Below are 24,953 nucleotides of genomic sequence, written 5' to 3'. Positions count from 1 at the left end.
GCCCACCTGTTGTGTGATGTGGCATGTCAGCCTGTTCCTGCTCAGCCTGATGCCCTCCTGCATCTTCCCACCTGCCAGAGGCAATGGGCATCCAGGTGGCCTCTGACCTCAGGCAGGGCCCTGTCTCCCCTCTGACCCTCCCAGGCAGGGCCCTGTCTCCCCTCTGACCCCCAGGTGGACCCTGTCTCCCCTCTGACCCTCCCTGGCAGGACCATGTCTCCCCTCTGACCCTCCCAGGTGGACCCTGTCTCCCCTCTGACCCCCAGGTGGACCCTGTCTCCCCTCTGACCCTCCCTGGCAGGACCATGTCTCCCCTCTGACCCTCCCAGGTGGACCCTGTCTCCCCTCTGACCTCAGGCAGGGCCCTGTCTCCCCTCTGACCCCCAGGTGGACCATGTCTCCCCTCTGACCCTCCCAGGTGGACCCTGTCTCCCCTCTGACCCTCCCAGGTGGGCCCTGTCTCCCCTCTGACCCTCCCAGGTGGGCCCTGTCTCCTCTCTGACCCCCAGGTGGACCCTGTCTCCCCTCTGACCCCCAGGTGGACCCTGTCTCCCCTCTGACCCCCAGGTGGACCCTGTCTCCCCTCTGACCCCCAGGTGGGCCCTGTCTCCCCTCTGACCCCCAGGTGGACCCTGTCTCCCCTCTGACCCCCAGGTGGGCCCTGTCTCCCCTCTGACCCCCAGGTGGGCCCTGTCTCCCCTCTGACCCCCAGTGGACCCTCACCTGTCATGGGGAGCACAGGAGGTGAGATTCAAGTCCCCAGCTGTCCACTGGCCTTGTGACCTGGGCCAACTGCTCCTGGGTTGGGAGCTCAGTCCACAGACTCAGCAGGCGCCAGCCCAGCACAGTGAGGATGTGAAGGTCACCAGGTCAGGTCTCACTGCAGGCCGCCTCAGGCCACGGGAGCTGGGCCCCGACTTTCACCCCGGGTGGGGTTCAGGTAGCAGGGGAGGGAGGGTGGCCAGCCCCGGACTGACAGGATGACAGGAGGAGGCGGCCATCCACAGGAGGGTCCTGGCTTCATGGCTCATGGCCAACTGGACTGTGCCAACTGTGGAGGTGCCATAGGGCTTCTTGTGAAGCCTGCCCTGGACGGGGCGGGGAGGGCCTCTGGTCACCTGCTGGCCACTCCCTCACTGGGCTTCTCTGCCTCCTACTGAAAGCTGGGTCCCCCGATGGCCCCTGCAGTGGCTCCAGAGCTGTCACTGACCCACGGTCTCCCAGAGGTGGACTCTCAGTCTTCCCTGGACCTCAGGCTGAGCCAGCGTGGGGTGCAGCCGTGCTGGGTGGCACGGGCACTGGTTCTCCTGGGCCTTCACTCTCCACTCACCTCAGAGCTGGCACCTGCTGTGCTGGCGCCTGCCCTGCCAGCAGCTTGGGAGAGCGGCCTCCAGTCTCCACGCAGACAGCGCTGCCGTGCCCAGGCCCCTGGCCACGAACCCTGGGGCACAGTGGCGGCTCTCTCCCATTCATGAGTTGACATTCGGAGCTTCCTGGAAAAGGAAGCCCAGGACAGCACTGAGGCCCGAGGGGGCTGCTGCTCTGTCCTATGGGGTGGGCAGAGAGGGCTGCTGCTCTGTCCTTGGGTGGGCAGAGGGGGCTGCTGCTCTGTCCTATGGGGTGGGCAGAGTGGGCTGCTGCTCTGTCCTATGGGGTGGGCAGAGTGGGCTGCTGCTCTGTCCTATGGGGTGGGCCGAGGGGGCTGCTGCTGTGTCCTATGGGGTGGGCAGAGGGGGCTGCTGCTCTGTCCTATGGGGTGGGCAGAGGGGGCTGCTGCTCTGTCCTATGGGGTGGGCAGAGGGGGCTGCTGCTCTGTCCTATGGGGTGGGCAGAGAGGGCTGAGGCACTGTCCTGTGGGGTGGGCAGAGAGGGCTGAGGCACTGTCCTATGGGGTGGGCAGAGAGGGCTGAGGCACTGTCCTATGGGGTGGGCAGAGAGGGCTGCTGCTCTGTCCTATGGGGTGGGCAGAGAGGGCTGAGGCACTGTCCTATGGGGTGGGCAGAGAGGGCTGAGGCACTGTCCTATGGGGTGGACAGAGAGGGCTGAGGCACTGTCCTATGGGGTGGGCAGAGGGGGCTGCTGCTCTGTCCTATGGGGTGGGCAGAGAGGGCTGCTGCTCTGTCCTATGGGGTGGGCAGAGAGGGCTGCTGCTCTGTCCTATGGGGTGGGCAGAGAGGGCTGCTGCTCTGTCCTATGGGGTGGGCAGAGAGGGCTGAGGCACTGTCCTATGGGGTGGGCAGAGAGGGCTGCTGCTGTGTCCTATGGGGTGGGCAGAGAGGGCTGAGGCACTGTCCTATGGGGTGGGCAGAGAGGGCTGCTGCTGTGTCCTATGGGGTGGGCAGAGGGGGCTGAGGCACTGTCCTGTGGGGTGGGCAGAGAGGGCTGAGGCACTGTCCTGTGGGGTGGGCAGAGAGGGCTGCTGCTGTGTCCTATGGGGTGGGCAGAGAGGGCTGAGGCACTGTCCTATGGGGTGGGCAGAGGGGGTTGCTGCTCTGTCCTATGGGGTGGGCAGAGAGGGCTGCTGCTCTGTCCTATGGGGTGGGCAGAGAGGGCTGAGGCACTGTCCTATGGGGTGGGCAGAGAGGGCTGAGGCACTGTCCTTGTGGTGGGCAGAGGGGGCTGCTGCACTGTCCTATGGGGTGGGCAGAGAGGGCTGCTGCTGTGTCCTATGGGGTGGGCAGAGAGGGCTGAGGCACTGTCCTATGGGGTGGGCAGAGGGGGTTGCTGCTCTGTCCTATGGGGTGGGCAGAGAGGGCTGCTGCTCTGTCCTATGGGGTGGGCAGAGAGGGCTGAGGCACTGTCCTATGGGGTGGACAGAGAGGGCTGCTGCTCTGTCCTATGGGGTGGGCAGAGAGGGCTGAGGCACTGTCCTGTGGGGTGGGCAGAGAGGGCTGAGGCACTGTCCTGTGGGGTGGGCAGAGAGGGCTGCTGCTGTGTCCTATGGGGTGGGTAGAGAGGGCTGAGGCACTGTCCTATGGGGTGGACAGAGAGGGCTGCTGCTCTGTCCTATGGGGTGGGCAGAGAGGGCTGAGGCACTGTCCTATGGGGTGGGCAGAGAGGGCTGAGGCACTGTCCTGTGGGGTGGGCAGAGAGGGCTGCTGCTGTGTCCTATGGGGTGGGCAGAGAGGGCTGGTGCTCTGTCCTATGGGGTGGGCAGAGAGGGCTGAGGGAGACACTAGATGGGGTAGGGGCAACTCCGTCTCCCAGCCCCCCCTGTCCCTCCCACCTGCAAACCCAGAAGGCCCTGTTTTCCAATCACCCAGACCCTTCCCAGGAAGGAGAAGAGGGAGCCTCAGCCACAGTGTGGTGCAACCTCAGTAAGAAGCCAGCCAGACCTGCCTCCTCCGCTGCAGACAGTACCGGCAGGGGACATCCACTGCTGCCTGTGAGGCATGACGGGTCGGGGACCTGGGAGGGTCGTGGGGCGGTGGCTGCTGTGGCGTCTGTTCACAGATGTTCCATGAGGTCCAAAGGCCAGGAACCCAGAAGACATAACGTGTCATTACGACCCAGTCGCAAAGCGGCAGACAATGTGGTTTACCAAGGAGCAGAGAACTGAATAGACACTTCAATAGACCCACAGTGGCCACAAGTGTGCGAAGATACCCTGGGTGTTACCTACCATCAGGGAAACACAAACCAAGAGTACAACTAGGAGCACCTCACTCCCACAGAACTTCCCCAGTCAAAACCCTGCAACATGGCGCCCGCAAGGCTGTGGGTGACCCAGACTTGGCCACGTGTGGAGGGAGGGTGGCATGGTGTAGCTGCCGGGGAGACGGCTGGGGGACTCCTTGGAAGGCAACCCCGCATCCCCACCAGGCCCCGCAGCTCCACTCCAGGGATTCCCCAAAGGAGCTACTCCCAGAAAACCTGCAGATTCATGTCTGTCCACACACAGGAAGATCACTCGGCCAGCACCAGAGCCAGAGGACACAGCGGCAACAGCCCATCCAACGGGAGCTCCGTGGCCCGGGCAGCAGTGAGGAGACACATCTGCTGCGTGGACAGACCTGGGGACTTGGTGCTCAGTGACTCCAGACACACAAGGCCACACACGGACAGGAGAGTCCAGAGATGGGACATGAGTCCATGGACTGGGAAGAATGGGGAGCTGCTCATGGGAACTGGTCATCTTTTGGGGTAATGAAATGTCAGAAAAGGGGTAATAGAGGCATTGAGAAACACTGAACTAATCATTATAAAATGGTTAATTTTATTTTTTTACTTTTTAGTTTTCTTGGTACTAGGAATAGAATCCACGGGTGCTTTGCCACTGAACCACATCCCCAGCCAATTTTATTTATTAGTTTGATACAGGGTCTTGCTAAGTTGCTCAGAGTCTCAATAAGTTGTGAAGGGTGGCTTTGAATTTGTGATCCTCCTGCCTCAGTCTCCTGAGTCAATGAAATTATAGGCATGTGCCACTGTACATGGTGTTAATTTTACTTTATGTGAGTTCAAATGAAACCAAATCAAGTTCATGGAGCTCAAATGATCTGTATCCTTTATGGTATATGTATTTTACTACGATTAAAAAAACAGACATCTCCCAAAATCCTCCAACTACTTACACCCTTCATGAATGCCACCAGAATGGAATCAATTGTACGTCCAATTGTATTCCCATCAACCCTCGCTAACCCTTCCCATATCATCCCATATTCTCCATAAATCATCCCATCATCTTCCCATTATCCACCCCATCATCTTCCTAACATCCATCATCTTCCAATCATTCATTGCATCATCTTCCCATTATCCCCCCATCATGCCCCCCATTTTCCCATCATCTTCCCATCATCCCCCCAATCATTCTGCCAATCATCCCACCATCATTCTCCATCATCTTCCTTTCATCCTCCACCATCCCCCATCATCTTTCATTCATCCCTCCAGCAGCCCCCCGTCATCTTCCCATCATCCTCCATCATCTTCCCATCATCCCCCTATCATTTCCCCATAGTCCCCCATTATCCCCCATCATCCTCCATCGTGCCCCCATCATCCTCCCATCTTCCCCCCACCATCCTCCATCATCCATCCCATCAACCCCCCATCATCCCCCACCATCCACCAATCATCCCCATCATCCCACCATCATCCATCCCATCATCCTCCCATTATCCCCCAGTCATTGTCCCATCATTCCCCCATCATCCATCCATCACATCAACCCCCCAACATCCTCCCATCTTCCCCCACCATCTTCCATCATCCATCCCATCATCTCCCTCATTCTCTCATCATCCTCCCATCATCCACCATCATCCTTCCATCATCCTCCCATTATCCCCCAGTCATTGTCCCATTATTCCCCCATCATTCTCCCATCATCCCCCATCATCCATCCCATCATTGTCCCTCATCCTCTTATCATCCATCCCATCATCCTCCCATCATTCCCCATCATCCTTCTATCAACCATCACATCAACACCCCAATATCCCCCCATCTTCCCCCACCATCCTCCATCATCCATCCCATCATCTCCCTCATTCTCTCATCATCCTCCCATCATCCCCCATCATCCTTCCATCATCCATCACATCAACTCCCCAACATCCTCCCATCTTCCCCACCATCCTCCATCATCCATCCCATCATCCTCTCATCATCCTCCCATCATGACCTCATCGTCCTTCCATCTTCCTCCATCATCCCTCCAATCATCTCCCGTCATCTTCCCACCACACATCCCATCGTCCTCCCCATCCTCCCATCATGACCCCATCATCCTTCCATCTTCCCCCATCATCCCTCCCATCATCTCCCGTCATCTTCCCACCAACATCCCATCGTCCTCCCCCATCCTCCCATCATGACCCCATCATCCTTCCATCTTCCCCCATCATCCCTCCCATCATCTCCCGTCATCTTCCCACCACACATCCCATCGTCCTCCCCCATCCTCCCAACATGACCCATCATCCTTCCATCTTCCCCCATCATCCCTCCCATCATCTCCCGTCATCTTCCCACCACACATCCCATCGTCCTCCCCCATCCTCCCATCATGACCCCATCATCCTCCATCTTCCCCCATCATCCCTCCCATCATCTCCCGTCATCTTCCCACCACACATCCCATCGTCCTCCCCCATCCTCCCATCATGACCCCATCATCCTTCCATCTTCCCCATCATCCCTCCCATCATCTCCCGTCATCTTCCCACCACACATCCCATCGTCCTCCCCTCCTCCCCTCCTTTCCCCTCCCCCCCTCCTCCCTCTCCCTCTCCCACCTCCCCTCCACTACCTCTCCCTCTCCTCCTCCTTCCCTCTTTCTCCCCCCCATCTTCCTTCCATCCTCCCATCACCTTCCCATTATCCTCCCATCGTCTTTGCATCATGCTCCCTTTATCCATCCCCTTAGGGTCCCATCATTTATTTTCTATGTTCTCATGATCCTCACATCATGTATCCCATCATCTTCCTATCATCCCACATCCTCCACATGCTCCCATCATCCTCCTATCCTGGCATCTCTCCATCATCCAATGCTACATGTCTCCATAGTCTGCCATCCACATGATCACCCAATGGGTCCTAAACCAGGAAATCTTGGAACTGTTGCATCTAGTTTGGGCAGGGCAGATCCTTACAGAGCGGAGAGTCCATTCTATATCTTTCCTGTTTTCCTGGCATAGCGACCTTGCTCCCTGTCCACCTGTTTTCTCATGGAAGTCTCCTTTCTACGTCTGCCTCCCTCCATATGAGGATGCCCATCATTGAATAAAAGCCTGCCCCACTCCAGTGTAACTTCGTCTTCACTTAGATATAGAAAAACTATTTCCAAGTAAGTGTCCATTTGCAGATACCAGGAGTTGGAACTTGAATGCTTCTTTCAACCCAGCGAAACCTGCACACCTCTTTTCCTACTGCCCCTCAGCACTGATGAGAGTGGGCACTGCCCGTCACAGGTCCAGCCAGGTGGGCACCACCCTGGCTTGCTGCAGCTGGTTCTAATCCTCTGGCCCAGGAGGCGGCCTCTGGCAGTGCAGAAGTGCTCACTCCCTCCTTTGTCTCAGGCACCGCTGCTGGTGATCCCACCCTTTACCAGGGATTGGTCTTTGCATATTTTACCAATTTTGATCCAGACTGGGTCGTTTTTCCTCCTCAGAATCTCATGGCCAGTAACCAAAACCAAGCACTGGTCCAGCAGCAGGATCACTTGACTCTTGACCACAGCTAGGGAAGCTGGAAATGTGTCTGTCAGGTGAGCTTCTCCCCATGAGGCGCTGAGGAATCCTGGATGGAATCCTCATGGTCCAGCAAATTGAAGGGGCCAGGCAGGCTCCCACCCTCCCCCACGGCCTGAGATTGAGCCCAGGGTGTCTGTCACCCGGCCACACCCAGCCCTTCTCACTGGTCTCTTGAGATGGGTCTCCATAAGTTGCCCAGGCTGGCCTGGGACCTGCAGTCCTCCTGCCTCAGCCTTTGGAGCTGCTAGGATGACAGGCGTGACCCTGTACCCTCTGCTTGTGTGGTTTCTGGTGGGGGTCTTCTGGGAACAGGGTGCCACCTTTTGTTGCTCCCTTTAGGGTCTCTTCCAGTCATCCTCTTCATCATGGTGACTGTCAACTGCCCTGGCCTAGAGGACAGCCTTACCCAGCAGGCCAGAGCCTCCGTGGCAGCTGACTGGTTGGCTCTGGCTCTCTCTGTCCTGTTTCTGGGGCTGAGCAGGCAGCCAGAGGACAATCTCCAGAGGCAGAGCCTGGTGCCACCCTCCACAGAAAAAGTCTGGGTCACCTGGTGTCACAGGGCCCCTCCTGGGGGAAGAATATGGCCATTAGTTTATGGCCATTAGCTTGGGGACCAGCAATCTGGACCTTTTCCCCTCCATGACACATGGATGCTCTACTCATGGGGTGGGGCTCCTAGAAGGTTCTAGAAGCCGAGCCAGCCAGGTTCTCCTCTGACTCCTGTGATCACACAGAGCTCATTCTGACCACCCAGGACCACCTCTCCCCCTCCCCTGTGACAGGACACACAGGGCCTGGAGTCCCCTGGGCCACAGGGCTCCCTGCTCTAGGGTGGTTCTTCCTGGGCACGCACACTCAGGTACAGTTCCCAGGGAGCCTGGTGTGAAGATGGCCCCACACAGACAAGGCTGAAGCAGGTTGCCTTTCCCAGCCTCCCTCAGCTCAGCACGGGAGGCCCCCAGGCCTCGAAAGACCTGCAGCCTGGAGCCTGGGGGGAGGGTGAGAATGAGCCTGGGTCAGCTGCACAGGAACTGCCAGTGCAAAGCAGCAGACAAAACCCACAAGTGTGCAAGAGCCACCTGCATGAAGTCCAAAGCCAGGAAAAACTAACCTGCATTGCTAGGAATCCTGGGAGCTCATGGGGGAGGGAAGGGGGAGGGAGAATAGAAAGGAGGGGAGGGGAGAAAAGGGGAGAAGAGGAGTAGGGAGGAGGGGGGAGAGGGAGAGAGAGGGAGGAGAGGAGAGGGGAGGAGGGGAGAGAAGGAGAGGGAGGGGAGGAGATGGGAGGAGGGAGAGGGGGAGGGGGGAGGGGGAGTGGGAGAGGGAGTGGGAGGGAGAGGAGGGGGAGAGGGAGGAGGGAAAGGGAGAAGAGGAGGGGAGAGGGAGGGGAGAGGGAGGGAAGGGGAGGAGAGGAGGGGGGAGAAAGAGGGAAGGAGGAGGAGAGGGAGAGGTAGTGGAGGGAGGTGGGAGAGGGAGAGGGAAGGAGGGGAGGGGAGGGAAAGGAGGGGAGGAGGAGGGGAGGGTCGTGTTTTGACCCAGGGGTTCCAAGGCTGTGGAACTGAATACAGCAGCCACCCCGAGGAAGAAGCTGACCTTCGCTGCTGGGGGCAAGGCCGAGCCGCACGCCCCCTTCCTCCTGGGCTGGGCTGAGGGCTGGGCTGGGGGCTGGGCTGGGGGCTGGGGGCTGGGCTGGGGGCTGGTGGAATGGACCGGCCGCCTAGGGCTTCCCGCCGGGAGGGTCTCAGCTCGCAGGCTCTCCCGGCCCCAGGCGCCCTTCGGCCGAGCCGCGCTCCCACCCCGCGTCTGGGGAGCTCTGCGCACGGGCTTCAGCTCCCGCCCGACCCTGGTCAGTGCCTCATTTTAGAAACTGACCCTGAGGGACTGTGCTTTTCGGGGCCAAGCAGCCCTCAACCCCCGGGGAGGACGTTTTGCTGCCTTAGATGAGAGCGGATGTCCACCTCTCCCGCGCCATCCCCTCCCTCCCCCGCGGGTCACTGCGCACGGCCTCGCTGCAGATCTGCGTGCTCAGTGGAGGCCCCGAGAGCCGCCGCCCCCGCTGGAGGTGCGGATCCCTGCTGGGCACTGATAATGGCGCAGCGGAGGAGAGGCCCCACCGCCTCCCGGCCCCCTCCTCTGCTGTCCGCCCGCGCGCAGACTCTGGGGGCCTGGGCCTGGTGGACTCACGCCCAGCTCGCTCCCTCTCCCTGCTCCCGCCCCCTCACTTAGGGACCTCGTTAGTCGGGGGTGTATGCCGCAGGAGCCTGGCATCTCCATAGGAACTGGGCGGCGGGCAGCTCCGCATCCCTCCCGGTTCCCGCAGCCCTCTAGGTCGTGAGGAGCCGAAGCGCCCAGACCTGGGACCGGGAGAAGTGTGCCGGCCAGCCACGCTCACCTGGCTCCGCTTAAGAGCCAGGCAGCTTCCGACCGGGGACCAGAGGGCGGGTGGTGGTGCTTCCGAGGTGCCAGCCCTGCAGAGGCTGTGGAAGGAGAACAAAGTCAGCCTGGGCACTTCAGCGAGACCCTCAGCCACTTAGAAGACCCTGTCTCCAAACTTAAAAAAAAAAAAAAAACTTATGAAAAGAATTGGAAGTGGCGGGGCAGTGACTGCACACCTGTAATTCCAGGGGCTGGGGAGCTGAAGCAGGAGGATCTCGAGTTCAAAGCCAGCCTCAGCAACTTAGTGAGGCCCTGAACAACTCAGTGAAACCTGGTCTCTAAATAAAATACAAAAGGGGAGGAGGCTGGGGATATACTCAGTTGGTAGAGTGCTTGCCTCACATGCACAAGGCCCTCAGTTCAATCCCCAGCATCACAAAAAAAAGGGGGGTGGGGGGATGTAGTTCCCTGGTTTAAGTGCCCCTGAGTTCAATCGGGTACCAAAAAAAAAAAAAGTGTAACTTGATGGTAAAGTACCCCTGGATTCAATCCTTAACATAAAACCAAAACCAACCAAGAAAATAGTGGTTCTCAAAGTCGTAGGATGAAGAGCACCATCCCCAGAAGGTGAATAAAAGGTCACAGGATGAAGAGCACCATCCTCACCCCTTCTTCGGAAAGGGTGCTAGGGAAGGTCCCAGGAGAAGTGAGTCCTGAGGACTCTCTGAGTGGGTGGGGGGACAGCACAGGCAGGTGTGCCCACATGGACCCCCTGGGGTCCCCAGGTCAGGCCTGTGTACAGGATCATGTCTGCCTGTGGCAAGGCCAGACTCTGTCCCTCCCAGCATCTTCTGGGACTGGGTGTGGCAGATGCCTCTTTCCCTGGCTTCTAGCTGGGAGGGGGCTCTGGCTGCTGTGTCTGCTGCTGTCCAGGGGCCACTTGGCTTCAGGGCAGCCTGGCGTCCCCAGCAGTAAAACTCACTGGGGAAAGGGGAGGCCACATTCCCACCAGGCCATTGACTAGACCCTCCTGAGATGCCTGGGGCACCGCCCTCCAGCAGGAGAACTGGGGTGGGCAGTGTGCTGGTAGGCCTGTCTCCCTGCTGAACGTGGAGTTGGTGCTCAGAAGACTGTGAGCCTTTCCTCTGCAGCCTGCAGAACACCAACCAACCCCAAAGAACTCAAGGACTCAACAGAGAGGGGCCTTGAAGGCTGCAGGTGGGGAGCGGGATGTGGGGTGGAGGCGGTCAGAACCCACCAGCAGAGGAGTTACCGGACAGGTGGCATGCCTACTGCGCAGGTGGAGCTCTTCAGAGGTTTTGTGTGCCAGGGATGGCACCCACGGAGCTCCTCCACGGAGCCACATCCCTGACCTTTTTTAAATTTTTAGTTTTGAGAAAGAGTCTCACTAAATTGTTTAGGGTCTTGCTAAATTGCTGAGCCTGGTCTAGAGCTTGCGTTCCTCCTGCCTTAGCCTCCCCAGTGGCTGGGATCACAGGTCTACACCACTGCATCCGCTTTGACACATTCCTTTACTTTACAACCAAGGTCGCTCTGCTTTGATTTTCACCTGAAGATTGCCCGGAAGGGGAGTAGCTAGCTGTCCCTCTAGATTTCCTTCATTATCACATTTAAAAGAGTTTTCTGGGCTGGGGATGTAGCTAAAGCGGTTCCGCGCTCGCACCACATAAACACCGAAAACTGGAAAATAAATATAAAAAAAAAATTCTCTCTTTCCCTAAAAAAAAAAAAAAAAGGAGTTTTATGTCACAGGAATCGAAAGTTCAAGGGGCTGGGGATGTGGCTCAAGCGTAGTGCACTCGCCTGGCATGCGTACGGCCGGGCTCCATCCTCAGCACCACATACCAACAAAGATGTTGTGTCCGCCAAGAACTAAAAAATAAAAAATAAATATTTACAAAAATTCTCTCTCTCTCAAGTTCAAGGCCTGCCTCAGCAACTTAGGGAGGTCTCGTCTCAAAATAAAAACATTAAAAGGGCAGGTGGCCCGGTGGTAGAGCACCCCTGGGTGTGCGGGTCCTGAGTTCTCCAGTAACAACAACAAAAAAGAGAAATTCGAAAAAGAAGAAATTTTTTGTCGATTTAATCTCGCCGCCAGCGTTCCCAGGCCTGCCCAGGTGCTGACTGGTGCTAACCCGACACCCAGCTTCGGGCCATCCTACCGGAGGTCGAGGCCCTGAGCCTCCAAGGCCTGTCTCCTCTCTCGGCTAGAGGGTAGGGACTCCATGCCACACAATCTGTCATCCGCCCGTTCTAACTCCTGAACAGGAACCCCTCCGCCCACGTCGGACAGAGGCCGCCAGGACTGTCCAGCGAGGCGCCCGGGCCCGGGCCGGCGGCAGAGCCCGCCTCCAGCCTCGCCAGCCGCCGGCGCCACCTCCTCCGCCCTCCCCCCGCGCGCAGCCGGCACCGCCAGGAGGAGGGGCTGGGCCCGGCCCTCCGCGCGCTCGCCGCGCAGCTGGACCGGGACGCGCCCGCCCTCCTGGCTGAAAGCCTCGCCCACGCCGCGCGGGGACCGGCTCCGGGCGGTGGGCGGCTCTGCCTGGCGGGCGGAGGCCCTGCGCGCTCCCTTCCTGCGGGCTTAGCGGGTGCCCCAGCGCGTGCGCGAGTCCGGCCGGGGTCCGCCGAGGGCTCCTGCGCGGCCCCGGGCCCCCAGGTTTTCCTCTGTGAAAGGCCCAGGGTTTTCCGGGGTCAGGCCGAACTCCCTGTGTCTTCTGCCTTTTTTCCCCGGTGGTTTTCTTCTTCTTTCGGGTTGATGGAGTCACCTCTTCGTTGTGGGTGTGAACCAGCATGTGTGTGCCAACAGTCTCCCACCAGTGGCTTGCTCCTCCTTACCCTGCGGTGTCTTGATAACTGGAAGTGCTCAGATGAGTGTCATTTACCAGTGGCCATCCGTGACCTGCAGTTCCCGTGCCTTCCCTAGGCCAAGGCAGACAGACGGACACCTTGATTCCAGCAGGCTTGAAGCTTGGCTGGTGTGCGGGTCCTGAGTTCCCTTGGAGCCGCATGGTAGGAGGCAGGTGCCCCCCCCAACACCCCCCACCCCACCCCCCGCCCTGCTGCTCTGACTCAGCAGTAGACCTCTGTCTGCAGGTGGTCAGAGCGCCCCCAACCACCGACCACCAGTGGGCCGAATGCCTGCACCCATGCCTTCAGGGGTGTGGTGGGGTGCTGGCTGAATGACCACAGGCTTGCAGACCCAGATGCCTCTGGGAGCTGCCAAGGACCCCCAGAAGCTGCCTGCCTCACAGCCACAGGCACCCACCTGGAGGCTGCTGGGAGGGAGCCAGCCCTGTTGGCCTCTGACCCCCAGAACTGCCCCAGGGCCAGTTGTTCTCCAAGCCAGCTTCCTCCCCCACAGGCCCTCCTTCCCTGTTCAGAATCACTCCCAGCAACATTCAGGCACAATTGCTGGCTTCAGCAATTGTGCTGTGCTGTGACTTTGCTATCTGAGCAGAAGCCCCCAACGCTCCCTCTGGGCTAACAGGGTCGTACCCCTCCAGCCTCTGTGATCCTGTCGTTGTGTCCTCCAGTGGTGTGAGGTTGATTGGCGAGGTGACTTAGGTGGGTGACCTGTGCACAAGAACTCACAGTGGCTGCTCTGGACCTGTCCTCTCCACTGTGCTTCCTGGGAGTCAGGAGGGGCTGGTGGCTTCTCTGGGGATCACAGAGGTTGATTTAGTTCCAGGTGCTGCATCTGGAGCTGGAAGCGTCTGCAACACCCAGGATCCTTCTGCTAAGGAGCAAACCCCAGATACAGTGACTTGAATTGAATCCATTGACAATGACTAAGAATTTAGGTGTTTAGGTAATAGGAGGCCCAGACCCAGAGCCGGCTCCAGGTTCCCTCAGCTCTCGGGCTTCAGGCCTGCACTCTCCCAGACACTGGACAGCTGCCCGAGCTCCAGAAATTACAGACAGGCTCACCCACAAGAGCCAGGAGCCCCAGGTGGCCCTTCTGGTGTCTCTCACAGGCAGGAAGCTGAGCTTAGAGACTGCTGCTGAGCCAGGTCAGGGACAGTTTCTGAACTGGCCCTGGAGAGTGAGGACTTCAGTGAGCCCACACCAGTGGGGCCTGCACGGGCCCACCGGCCCTGCCTGCTCGAGCCCAGTGCAGGGTGGAATGCTGAGCGGGGTCTGCTGGGACATTCTCCTGTTGCCACGGTGAGGCAACCTGGGTGTTGAGGGAGCGGGTCAGGAGGCTGCAGGTCCAGGTTGAGGGGGCCTGCTCATGGGGGAGCGCTGGCGAGGTTCGCTCAGTGGCCGCCGCAGCTCTGCGGAACCCGAGGACGGTGCCCCTGGGGGCCTGCGGCTGCTGGAGCCCAGGCTCCAAGACCCTCCGGAGGCTGAGCTGGGCTTCCAAGGCCCAGAAGAGGAGATTCCCTCTGAGGAGATGGCAGGCCAGGAGCTCCTGGAGGCCCCTGGTCCTGCGGCGTCCCTGGACTCCGAGGAGGACGTGCCTGAGATGAGGTGGGCTGTGCCTTCTGTGGAGGGAGCTGCTTCCCCTGAAGCCTGTGTCCAGACCCCTGCCCTGTTCCTGCTTTCTGGGAGGCGGGGGCTGTTCTTGGGCCTTCAGTGCCCCTCTGGCCTCCAGCAGGTCCTCCTCAGACATGAGGTGGGCCAGTGCCGCCCCAGGCCAGGCTGCCCAGCGCAGGACGCTCTCCCGGGGGCTGCGCTGGGGCCGAGAGCCAGGTGACGGCCAGGGCCACCTTCCCAGACATGAGTGCTCCCGAGATGCTGGAAGCCCAGAGCGGGGTGCGGGCGTCCCCTCACCCTGGGGCAGCCAGCCAACCCCAGGCTCTCCCACAGCCGGCTGACGCTCACGGAGGAGACCCCCAGCGTCTCCATGGCCAGGGGCAAGAGGCGGCGGCAGCGGAGGTTGCTGGAGTTGGCCAAGCCCAAGACCAACTGGCAGGGACCTAGGGACAGGTGAGGGCAGTAGCCAGCTGGTCCCTGGCACGGAGGGGCGCCTGGCCCTCGCATCCTCTTCCCTGCCCCCACCCGGCCGTGGCCTCAGGGCAGTGGGCTCCAGCCTGGGGCCAGGACACCCAGGAGGCCCTCACTGGGTGGTGGCTCTGGGGCCCTGCAGTGAGGTCTAGAGGAGTGAGGAGTGTGGGGACAGGTGAACCCCGAGCCACAGGCAGGGCTGGGACCCTCTCGTCGCAGGAGGGGGTGCCGCTGTGAGGGCTATGCCTGGATGTCCCCACGCCAGACCAACCTGCAGTTCTGCCTCTTCTGGTGAGTGGCACCCGTGTGCCGTGCGAGGGCGCCTGTGGGGCTGTGGCCAGGCTGGCGGTGCCCCTCTGCACCTTTCCTTTCCAGCTGCCTACCCTCACGCTGCCCGAGGACCACGCTGCCCGGCGGGGCTCCTGTCCCACTGCCCCTCCTCTTGCCTCAGGGGCTGCTGGTGCTGTGGGCACCCGCCTTCCCTCCCAGCGAGGGAGGCCCGCCCGGCTGCCACCCTGACTGTGGCTGTATTCCAGGCCCTCCGTGTACTGGACCGAGCGCTTTCTCAAGGACACCACTCTGGCCATCACTGTTCCTGGTAGGTGGACCTCTTGGGCTTCAGCCAGTGTGTTGGCTGTGGGTGTCTGGGGCTGGGGACACAGCTCCTCCTGGGCTCCCTCCCAGGACGTGTCCCAGGCTTCCAGAGCCCCTGAGACCCATCTTGGGACGAGGGGTGTGGGCAGCCAGCATTTACTTGCACAGGAACGAACTCCTGTCCTCCTTCCCCGTGGCCTCTGCCCTGAGTGTGGCCAGTGCCCTGGAAGGAGTAGCGGACTGCAGGCACATCCACTTGCCCTCCAGGGACGAGCCCCAGGGCTCCCACTAACCTCAGCCAGACCCCAGTTCCAGTCTGAACTGCGTGGGGTCCCACACTCCCTGGTGCTGCCCACTGTCCTCGCTCCTGTGGGCAGCAGAAGTGGCCTCTGACAGGCGGCCCAGCCGCCCAGTTCACTGCAGTTCTGCCTAGTCCCCACCGGGGAGAGGGCAGTGGTCACGTGGGGCCCACATGGCCCCCGTGACTGGGCGGCTTCCCTCTCTAGCGGTGTCCCGCCGGGTGGAGGAGCTGGCACGGCCACGGAGGTTCTACCTGGAGTGTTACAACAACAACAGGTGAGGGGAGGGCTGCCTCCGAGGGCCACCTCCTCCCGCCCACTCCCGGCAGACCGCCGCAGCCCCCTGACCCTGGAAGCCGTGCCCACAGGGAAGCCCTCGAGGCTGAGGCCGCCTGAGCCTGCACCCGTCCGTCCATCGTCCATCGCTGGAGGCAGACGTGGACGGGCCCGGAGCCTGCACGTGCAGAGGCGCCTTCTGTCTCTGCGGGTTCTGAGCTGTACTGGGGAGCCCTGGCCCGCGGACTTGGCGGCCCATGTGTTCCAGCCTTAGACAGGCCCAGGGGAGGCTGCCCAGCGGGGAAGCGGGGACTTATTCCTGGGAAGACGGAGCTGGGACTGGCCTTTCGGGAGCGGGCCTGGGGAGCTCGGCAAAGGCTCTGTCCCTGGAGTGCGCGTCCTCCCCAGGCTCCGGGGCAGTGGGAGGGCCTGGGAAGAGCTGCCCTACCAACCCGCTGGAGGCCAAGGGAGGCCTGTCCTGGGCTCACAGAGTCTCCTCTGGGGGCTGGTTTGCCAGACCCCCTTTCTCAGCTTCCCCCCATCCAGAAACAGGGCTGAGAGACAGGCTCACAGGGAGGGACGCACACCCGGGGTGGGCTGGCCTCTTAACTGCCGCTCCCCCAGGACCACGCCCACGTGGCCCGTCCCTCGAGCCACCCTGGAGTACCAAAGCTCTAACCGCCTGAAGGAGCTGGCCACCCCCAAGATCCGGAACAACATTTGGAGCATTCAGATGTCGGAGGTAGGCGGGATCATGCCCTGGGGCGGGGCGGGGGCTGCCTGGGGCCTGCTGCTGTGCTGGCAGGTCCTGCCTGTTTCCCTCTCTGGGCTGGGGCTGGCTCTGGGCGGTCCTGCCCTGCCCCTGTGGGCCCAGAGTCACCTCAAAGCCTCCCATTCAGCCCGGGCCAGGCTGCTGCGAGGTGGAGGGCTGGGCGTGGCTCAGCAGTAGCGCTGCGCTGCCGCCCGCCCGGCGGAAGTGCCCACATCCTGCTGGCCCTGCGAGAGTGCGTCCTGCTGGCCAGCAGGTCTGGAGAGCTCCAGACCCTGACCCTTATCTCTGACCACAGGGAAGTAGGGCTTCACCCTTGGTGGGTGGGGTGAGGCCCCTGTCGGCTGGGGCAGCCACCCTCTATCTCCTGCTGGCCAGGGAGGCCTCTGCCATTCCAGTCCCAATGTCCACAGCAGGCTTCCTGGAATGCAGGCCTTGCCATCCCTGGGGATGGGATCTCTGGGTCCCGGGTGTCTGGCTCCCAACCTGTGCAGAGCACCCACAGCAGCTGCAGCCAGCGCAGGGTGGCGTCCTCTTGCAGTCCAGCCTCCCGTGGAGCTGCATACTGCTTGGCCGTGACTGGCTGGACAGCCAGGCTGGTTACAGGCCAGCAGCAGCCACCCGACCTGGGTGAAGCTCCTCCATAGCACCTGCCCACGCTGCAGCTCTCCTGGGTGGGTGGCCTCTGGGTCCAGAGGAGGTCAGGCCCTGGTTGCCTGCTCCGTCCCCCGCCTGCCCTGCCTTCCTCGCCCAGCCCCTGACTACTCCTGAGCACTAGGACCTTGGCAGCCCAGACCTCCAGAGAAGGTCCAGTTCTGAGCCTGGGTTCAGGGCTGGGCACTCTGAGCTGGTCCCTCCTCTCCTTCCCCAACCCCCAGGCCCTGGCACACCTGACACCTCTTTCCTGCCCCTCCGCAGCCCTCCCTGCAGTCCCTCAGTCCCCACCTGGCTGGCTGCGGAGGGTCCAGGGTTGAAGGGGTCTCATGGGAGAAGAGGAGGCAGCCAGCTGCCTGGGAGCTGCCAACCCTGGTGGGGGGCTCGGAGCAGCCAGGGCAGAGTTGAGGAAAACCAATTTTGTTTGAGCACGGATTCTTTGGGAAACGCTAGAATTATCTGTCAGGTTTCTAGGTGAGCTCCTGCCAGGCCCCACCTTGTCCCAGCTTGGCCGGTGTGGCACAGTTCCACACCCACAGCTAGACCACAGCTGGCACCCACGGTGGGGCTGGGCTTCGTGTGTGCCAGCAGCACCTGTCCGTGCCTCCACGCGAGGGATCCCAGAGGGATCCCCATGGGGTCGCTGGAGAGCAGTGCTAGTGCTGGGCCACATCCCACTGAAGGAGTTACCGCTAGTGGACCTGTCCCTGCTAGTGGACGGTGGCTTGCCTGGAGTGTGTACCCAGGCCTGCAGACCCCAGCACTTCTGCTGCCTGGGCCCAGTGCTGTGCTCTCTGAGCGTGGGCGTGCGTGGGCGTGCGTGGCACGCTCTCTAGAGCTGTGCACTTACTCCGGCACTCGCCCGCCGGCCTTCTCGCTTGGGCTCAGTAACGTCAGGCCTTTTTTTTTCCCTCAAATGTGTGGACATGGAGTGGTATTCTATGCTTAATGTACATTTCCCTGGTCAGTAAGAGGACTGTTGACCACTCAGGGCCACTCTTTTATCTCAGTTACCCCGTTCCCTGTTTTTATTATTGATTTGAGGCAGGCCTTTACACATGATGGCCATCACGTTTTTGCAAACAGATTTCTTGTTTCTTATCTTTCAGTGTTGTTTATGGGATCCTCTGCTCCAGGGTCAGTGAGCAGTCATGGACTGTTTGGCTCCTTCCCTATTCCTATTTCCAGGTGTCCCGGGTGTCCAGGGCAGCCCAGATGGCAGTCCCCAGCTCACGGACCCTCAGGCTGGCAAAACCTAGGGTCCCAGCCACCATGTTGGAAGAGTGGGACCCCGTGCCAAAACCTAAACCCCATGTGCCCGACTACAGCCGTCTCCTTCAACTGGCCAGTGAGTAGGTGCCCTGGGGCTCTGCTCCGGCCACACCTGAGGCTGTGGGTGGGGACACCAGTCTGGATAGGAAGCCTGGTTTTGCAAATCAGTGCGGCCGGCTTCCTTCCACTACTCCCTGCACTGCAGACCCTGAGCCTCGAGAGCTGTGGGCGTGTGCAGAGCAGATGCCCTAGAGGAGGAGCCCTCCCCGACCGTGGAGGATGCAGTCACAGTGGAGGGCGGCACCCCTTTGGAATGGTGGTTTTCTGGAGTCACCTGGGGGCATTTGGACCAGTTAAACACCCACTTCCCCAGCAATGGAAGAGCACCCACCGGGGAGAATGCTCATGGCCACGGCTAGGGCTGTGGGGACGCGCTTAGCACCAAGTGCAGGGCAGACCCAGGCGGCATGCACGCGGGCGGCGTGTGAGGGGGTCACTGTGCTCTCCTGGAAGCCTGCCACAGCCCAGAGTCCCCGCCCAATGCATGCCCGCTGGCCAGTGCCCCCCACTCAACCTCTGCTCCTGGAACACCCGGCACAGACTCCTCCGTGTGCCCCAACACCCTGGCCCCTCTAGGGCCAGCTGGGTCTCCTGCTCCTGGGGCTCCCGCCTTCTGCCTGCTTTGCCCCTGCTGGGGGTGGGGCAGTGCCGCCCGCCAGCTCCTGCTCCTGGCGCTCTTTCCCATGCGGCTTCCGGCTGTCCGTGCTCTGCATCACACCGTGGTCTGTGTGGTGGCCAATATCACTTGTCCAATTCCTGGTTTGGCTTTTGATTTGGAGCTGCATTTAGGTAAGACGGTCTGCATGCGTGGCTGAGCGCGATGAGGAGACCCCTCAGACTGTCTCCTCCTGCTCTTGTGTGTGGGGTCCTCTGCCTGATGGCGCTCTCTGCCAGGACAAGGGTGGGAGCGCAGCACTCACCTCATCGCAGGCCCCTCTCCCGCACACCGCTGGCGGGCGTGAGGACTGGGTGCCTGTCGGCACACGCTCACCGGCCTTTCCAGAGTGCCAACACGGGCTGGGGATGTGGCTCCAGCAGTAGCGCGCTCGCCTGGCAGGCGTGCGGCCCGGGTTCGATCCTCAGTACCACATACAAACAAAGATGTTCTGTCCGCCGAGAACTAAGAAATAAATATTAAAAAGTGTCAACACGATTGAGAGCGGATGTGCGCGTTGCTCGGGGCTGGGACTCCCCACGAAGGGCTGCAACCATGACCTGTTCCTTGTGCCTTTCCCATGCTGGATCAAAGCCCCGCCATGCATACTAAGCGCCTCTCTACCACGAGGTGGAATCGGGCGTTCGCGCTAAGCGCGTTTCTACCACAAGGCCACTCACGGGCTGCCACCCGTGACCTGTTCCATCTGTTCGTTGTGCCTTCCCGTGCTGGATGGAATCGGGCGCTTGTGCTAAACGTGTCTCTGCCACGAGGCCACCCATGGGCTGCCACCTGAGACCTGTTCGTTGTGCCTTCCCGTGCTGGATGGAATAGGGATGTTCCTGTGCTAAACGTGTCTCTACCACGAGGCCACCCACGGGCTGCCACCCGCGACCTGTTCCATCTGTTCGTTGTGCCTTCCCGTGCTGGATGGAATCGGGCGCTTGTGCTAAACGTGTCTCTGCCACGAGGCCACCCACGGGCTGCCACCCGCGACCTGTTCCATCTGTTCGTTGTGCCTTCCCGTGCTGGATGGAATCGGGCGCTTGTGCTAAACGTGTCTCTGCCACGAGGCCACCCACGGGCTGCCACCCGCGACCTGTTCCATCTGTTCGTTGTGCCTTCCCTGTGCTGGATGGAATAGGGATGTCCCTGTGCTAAACGTGTCTCTGCCACGAGGCCACCCACGGGCTGCCACCCGTGACCTGTTCCATCTGTTAGTTGTGCCTTCCCTGTGCTGGATGGAATAGGGATGTCCCTGTGCTAAACGTGTCTCTGCCACGAGGCCACCCACAGGCTGCCACCTGAGACCTGTTCGTTATGCCTTCCCGTGCTGGATGGAATCCAGGTGTTTGTGCTAAGTGCATCTCTACCACGAGGCCACTCTGGAATCGGGCGTTTGTGCTAAACGTGTCTCTACCACGAGGCCACCCACGGGCTGCCACCCGAGATCTGTTCATTGTGCCTTCCCGTGCTGGATGGAATCCGGCGTTTGTGCTAAACGTGTCTCTACCACGAGGCCACCCACGGGCTGCCACCCGCGACCTGTTCGTTGTGCCTTCCCGTGCTGGATGGAATCATGCGTTTGTGCTAAGCGGGTCTCTACCACGAGGCCACTCACGGGCTTCCACCCGCTACCTGTTTGATCTGTTCGTTGTACCTTCCCGTGCTGGATGGAGTCAAATGTTTAGCTAAGTGCGTCTCTATCAGGAGGCCACCCAGGGGCTGCCACCCGCCACCTGTTCGTTGTGCCTTCCCGTGCTGGATGGAATCGGGGTGTTTGTGCTAAACATGTCTCTACCACGAGGCCACCCACCGGCTGCCACCCGCGACCTGTTCGTTGTGCCTTCCCGTGCTGGATGGAATCACGCGTTTGTGCTAAGCGGGTCTCTACCACGAGGCCACCCACGGGCTGCCACCCGCGACCTGTTCGTTGTGCCTTCCCGTGCTGGATGGAATCACGCGTTTGTGCTAAACGTGCCTCTACCACGAGGCCACCCACGGGCTGCCACCCGCGACCTGTTCGTTGTGCCTTCACGTGCTGGATGGAATCGGGCGCTTGTGCTAAACGTGTCTCTGCCACGAGGCCACCCACGGGCTGCCACCCGAGACCTGTTCCATCTGTTTGTTGTGCCTTCCCGTGCTGGATGGAATAGGGATGTCCCTGTGCTAACCGTGTCTCTACCACGAGGCCACCCACGGGCTGCCACCCGCGACCTGTTCGTTGTGCCTTCACGTGCTGGATGGAATCACGCGTTTGTGCTAAACGTGCCTCTACCACGAGACCACCCACGGGCTGCCATCCGCGACCTGTTCCTTGTGCCTTTGTCAGTACAGGATGGAATAGAGCGTTTGTGTTAAGTGCGTCTCTACCACGGAGGCCACCCACGGGCTGCCACCCGCGACCTGTTTGATCTGTTCGTTGTACCTTCCAGTGCTGGATGGAGTCAAATGTTTAGCTAAGTGCGTCTCTATCAGGAGGCCACCCAGGGGCTGCCACCCGCCACCTGTTCGTTGTGCCTTCCCGTGCTGGATGGAATCGGGCGTTTGTGCTAAACGTGTCTCTACCACGAGGCCACCCACGGGCTGCCACCCGAGACCTGTTCGTTGTGCCTTCCCGTGCTGGATGGAATCGGGCGTTTGTGCTAAGTGCGTCTCTACCACGAGGCCACTCACAGGCTGCCACCTGCGACCTGTTCGTTGTTCCTTCCCGTGCTGGATGGAATCGGGGCGTTTGTGCTAAACGTGTCTCTACCACGAGGCCACCCACGGGCTGCCACCCGAGACCTGTTCGTTGTACCTTCCCGTGCTGGATGGAATAGGGATGTCCCTGTGCTAACCGTGTCTCTACCACGAGGCCACCCACGGGCTGCCACCCGAGACCTGTTCGTTGTGTCTTCGCGTGCTGGATGGAATCGGGCGTTTGTGCTAAGTGGATCTCTACCACGAGGCCATCCACGGGCTGCCACCCGAGATCTGTTCATTGTGCCTTCCCGTGCTGGATGGAATCAGGGTGTTTGTGCTAAACACGTCTCTACCACGAGGCCATCCACGGGCTGCCACCCGCGACCTGTTCGTTGTTCCTTCCCGTGCTGGATGGAATCGGGCGTTTGTGCTAAACACGTCTCTACCACGAGGCCACCCACGGGCTGCCACCCAAGACCTGTTCGTTGTGCCTTCCAATGCTGGATGGAATCAGGGTGTTTGTGCTAAACACGTCTCTACCACGAGGCCACCCACGGGCTGCCACCCGCGACCTGTTCGTTGTGTCTTCGCGTGCTGGATGGAATCGGGGTGTTTGTGCTAAGCGTGTCTCTACCACGAGGCCACCCACGGGCTGCCACCCGAGACCTGTTCGTTGTTCCTTCCCGTGCTGGATGGAATCGGGCGTTTGTGCTAAGCGTGTCTCTACCACGAGGCCACCCACGGGCTGCCACCCGCGACCTGTTCGTTGTTCCTTCCCGTGCTGGATGGAATCGGGCGTTTGTGCTAAGCGTGTCTCTACCACGAGGCCACTCACAGGCTGCCACCCGCGACCTGTTCGTTGTGCCTTCCCGTGCTGGATGGAATCGGGGTGTTTGTGCTAAACAGGTCTCTACCACGAGGCCACCCACGGGCTGCCACCTGCGACCTGTTCGTTGTGCCTTCCCGTGCTGGATGGAATCAGGGCGTTTGTGCTAAACAGGTCTCTACCACGAGGCCACCCACGGGCTGCCACCCGCGACCTGTTCGTTGTGTCTTCGCGTGCTGGATGGAATCGGGGTGTTTGTGCTAAGCGTGTCTCTACCACGAGGCCACCCACGGGCTGCCACCCGAGACCTGTTCGTTGTGCCTTCTCCAGTGCTGGATGGAATCGCGCGTTTGTGCTAAGCGGGTCTCTACCACGGGCTCTACCCATGCACTGTCACCCGCATTTAGAAAGGTGGAATGACAGAGGTGGTGCAGGGTAGCACCCTTGGGAATTGCAAGGCCTGCACTGTCATGGAGGGGAGAGAGTGAGGCGGCTGGCAGAGGGATGTGCTACTAGGGGCCAGAGTGTCTCTAGCACGGGTGCACACGTGGCTCCACACTTGCTGGGAGCCCTCTGGGAGGGCTAGTCCTGGCCACCCGCCCCACACGTGCTGCAGACCCTGGGCCTGTGTCCCTGCCTGGGCCCTGCTTGCCAGGGAAGGTGCTTGGCTTTTCCCCAGGGCTCCCGTGGAGCCAGGTCCATTTGCACTGGACACCAAGCAAAGAGGGGCTTTGGAAGGGGGCTGTGACCCCCAGCACGGGGCCAGAGTTCCCAGAGATGGAAGTCCAGGGCCTGGAGGCCGCTTTTCCTCCCTGCCCAGCTCGCTCTTCCCCAACAGGCTGCGGTGGGGGGGTGGGGAGATGGTGAGGAGGGAGCTGGCCGGGGGAGTGCTCCAGGCCTCCCTGACCTCCTGGGAGAAGGGGTGCCTCTGTGAACCCCGTTCCCACAGTGACACCAGAGCAGAGCCGAGGGTGACTCTGGGCTGGCCCCGAGGACTTCTGGAAGTGTAGCCAGTGAAGCCTCTTCTCTTCACAATTTACCCTCTTAAAGGGTGGTGTTTAGTACACTCTTGGGGTTATGGAATCATCACCTCTACTTAATTCCAGAACATTCCATCACCCCAAAGGAAGGCTGTCCTCATGAGCAGCCCCTTTCCCTCCTGAGCCCTGCAGGCCTGGGTCCATGTGCACGTCCTTCTCTGGACTCTCCTGTCCTGGACCCATAGGTGGCCTGTGTGCCTGGCTCTCCCTGAGCACGAGGTCCTTAGGTCCGTCCACACTGCAGTGTGTCACCTCGCTCAGGTGCGCGTGGCCTTGCTGTGAGTCCTGCCGCCGCGTGGGAACTGGCTGAGCCCCGCTGTTCCTCTCTCCCCCTCTAGTGCCCAAGGCCCAGTCAGACAAATGCGTTCCTGACCGCGATCCCCGCTGGGAGGTGCTGGACGGCACCAAGAAGGCGGTGGCCAGCCCGCGGGTGGTCTTCCTGGCCAAGCCCAAGGTGCGCAAGGACTTCAATGAGGACTACGACCCCTACCGCATCTCCCCAGCCTCCCTGGTGGCACAGGCGTCCCCACGCCTCTACGAGCTTGCCACCCCAAAGAGCATCACCAAGAAAGTGTGACACCAGGCTGACCCAGCTCCCAGTAAACACCGAGTAACCCGCCGTGTGCGCTGAGCTTCTTGGCCTGGGGGGCGAGCTGCGGCGGCGCCCAGGGAGCAATAATAATGCATATTTTTGCATGTGCCTGCGGTTTGTGCGGCCCTCTCATTTCCTAAGTCACTTCCGCCAAGTCTCCTGGGTGGGCTTCCATCCCCTTGAGGCTCCCGAGACTCCCCAGCCCCCACCTGCCACCCCCACCTGCCGTCCAGCCATCTGTGGTCCATGGCACCTCCGACCCAGGGAGCTCTCCCGATCAACCCACGGGCCTACAGACATGGAGGCTGAAGCCCAGAGGCTGGGGAGGCCCAGGGCTCCTGCACACTGCGCCCCAAGGTGGTGGTGTTGGGAGGTGGGGCTTGGGGAGGGGCTCCTGACACTGGGGTCAGAACCTGTGAACTAAGCTGAGGTCCACAGCGCCCTGCCCTGCTGCCAACCCAGAGGAAGGCCCCCCAGCGGCCCAGCCTGGCACGCCCAGCTCCAGGATGGTGGGACGCGGGCTTTCGTTTTCTGGGAACCGCTCGGTCCATGGCACTTTGCTGTAGCGGTGTGGACAGACCCAAGCTCCTGCGGCCACAGAAAGAGGCCTGGACAGGCCTGAGGACAGCAGGTACTGGTCGGGAACGACTCGGACCATGCTGAGTAGACCCAGCTGTAGCAG

The 24,953-nt window shown here is 60.9% G+C and overlaps 1 protein-coding gene across 1 annotated transcript; it reads left to right on the top strand.

The window, feature by feature from the left end:
• Positions 1–12,130: 12,130 nt before the first annotated feature.
• Positions 12,131–24,347, top strand: Spmap2 (sperm microtubule associated protein 2). The gene is made up of 8 exons (XM_005332169.3): positions 12,131–14,072; positions 14,412–14,531; positions 14,769–14,840; positions 15,086–15,147; positions 15,650–15,719; positions 16,343–16,460; positions 18,330–18,489; positions 24,018–24,347. Exons 1-8 carry the CDS (start codon positions 13,834–13,836, stop codon positions 24,254–24,256), a joined length of 1,080 nt encoding a protein of 359 aa, XP_005332226.1. The 5' UTR covers positions 12,131–13,833; the 3' UTR covers positions 24,257–24,347.
• Positions 24,348–24,953: the final 606 nt, after the last annotated feature.

This window comes from Ictidomys tridecemlineatus, chromosome 2, assembly GCF_052094955.1.
Source record: "Ictidomys tridecemlineatus isolate mIctTri1 chromosome 2, mIctTri1.hap1, whole genome shotgun sequence".
Lineage (NCBI taxonomy): Eukaryota > Metazoa > Chordata > Mammalia > Rodentia > Sciuridae > Ictidomys > Ictidomys tridecemlineatus.
Note: the sequence above shows the minus strand (reverse complement) of the source record. Positions and strands in the feature narration are given on the sequence as shown.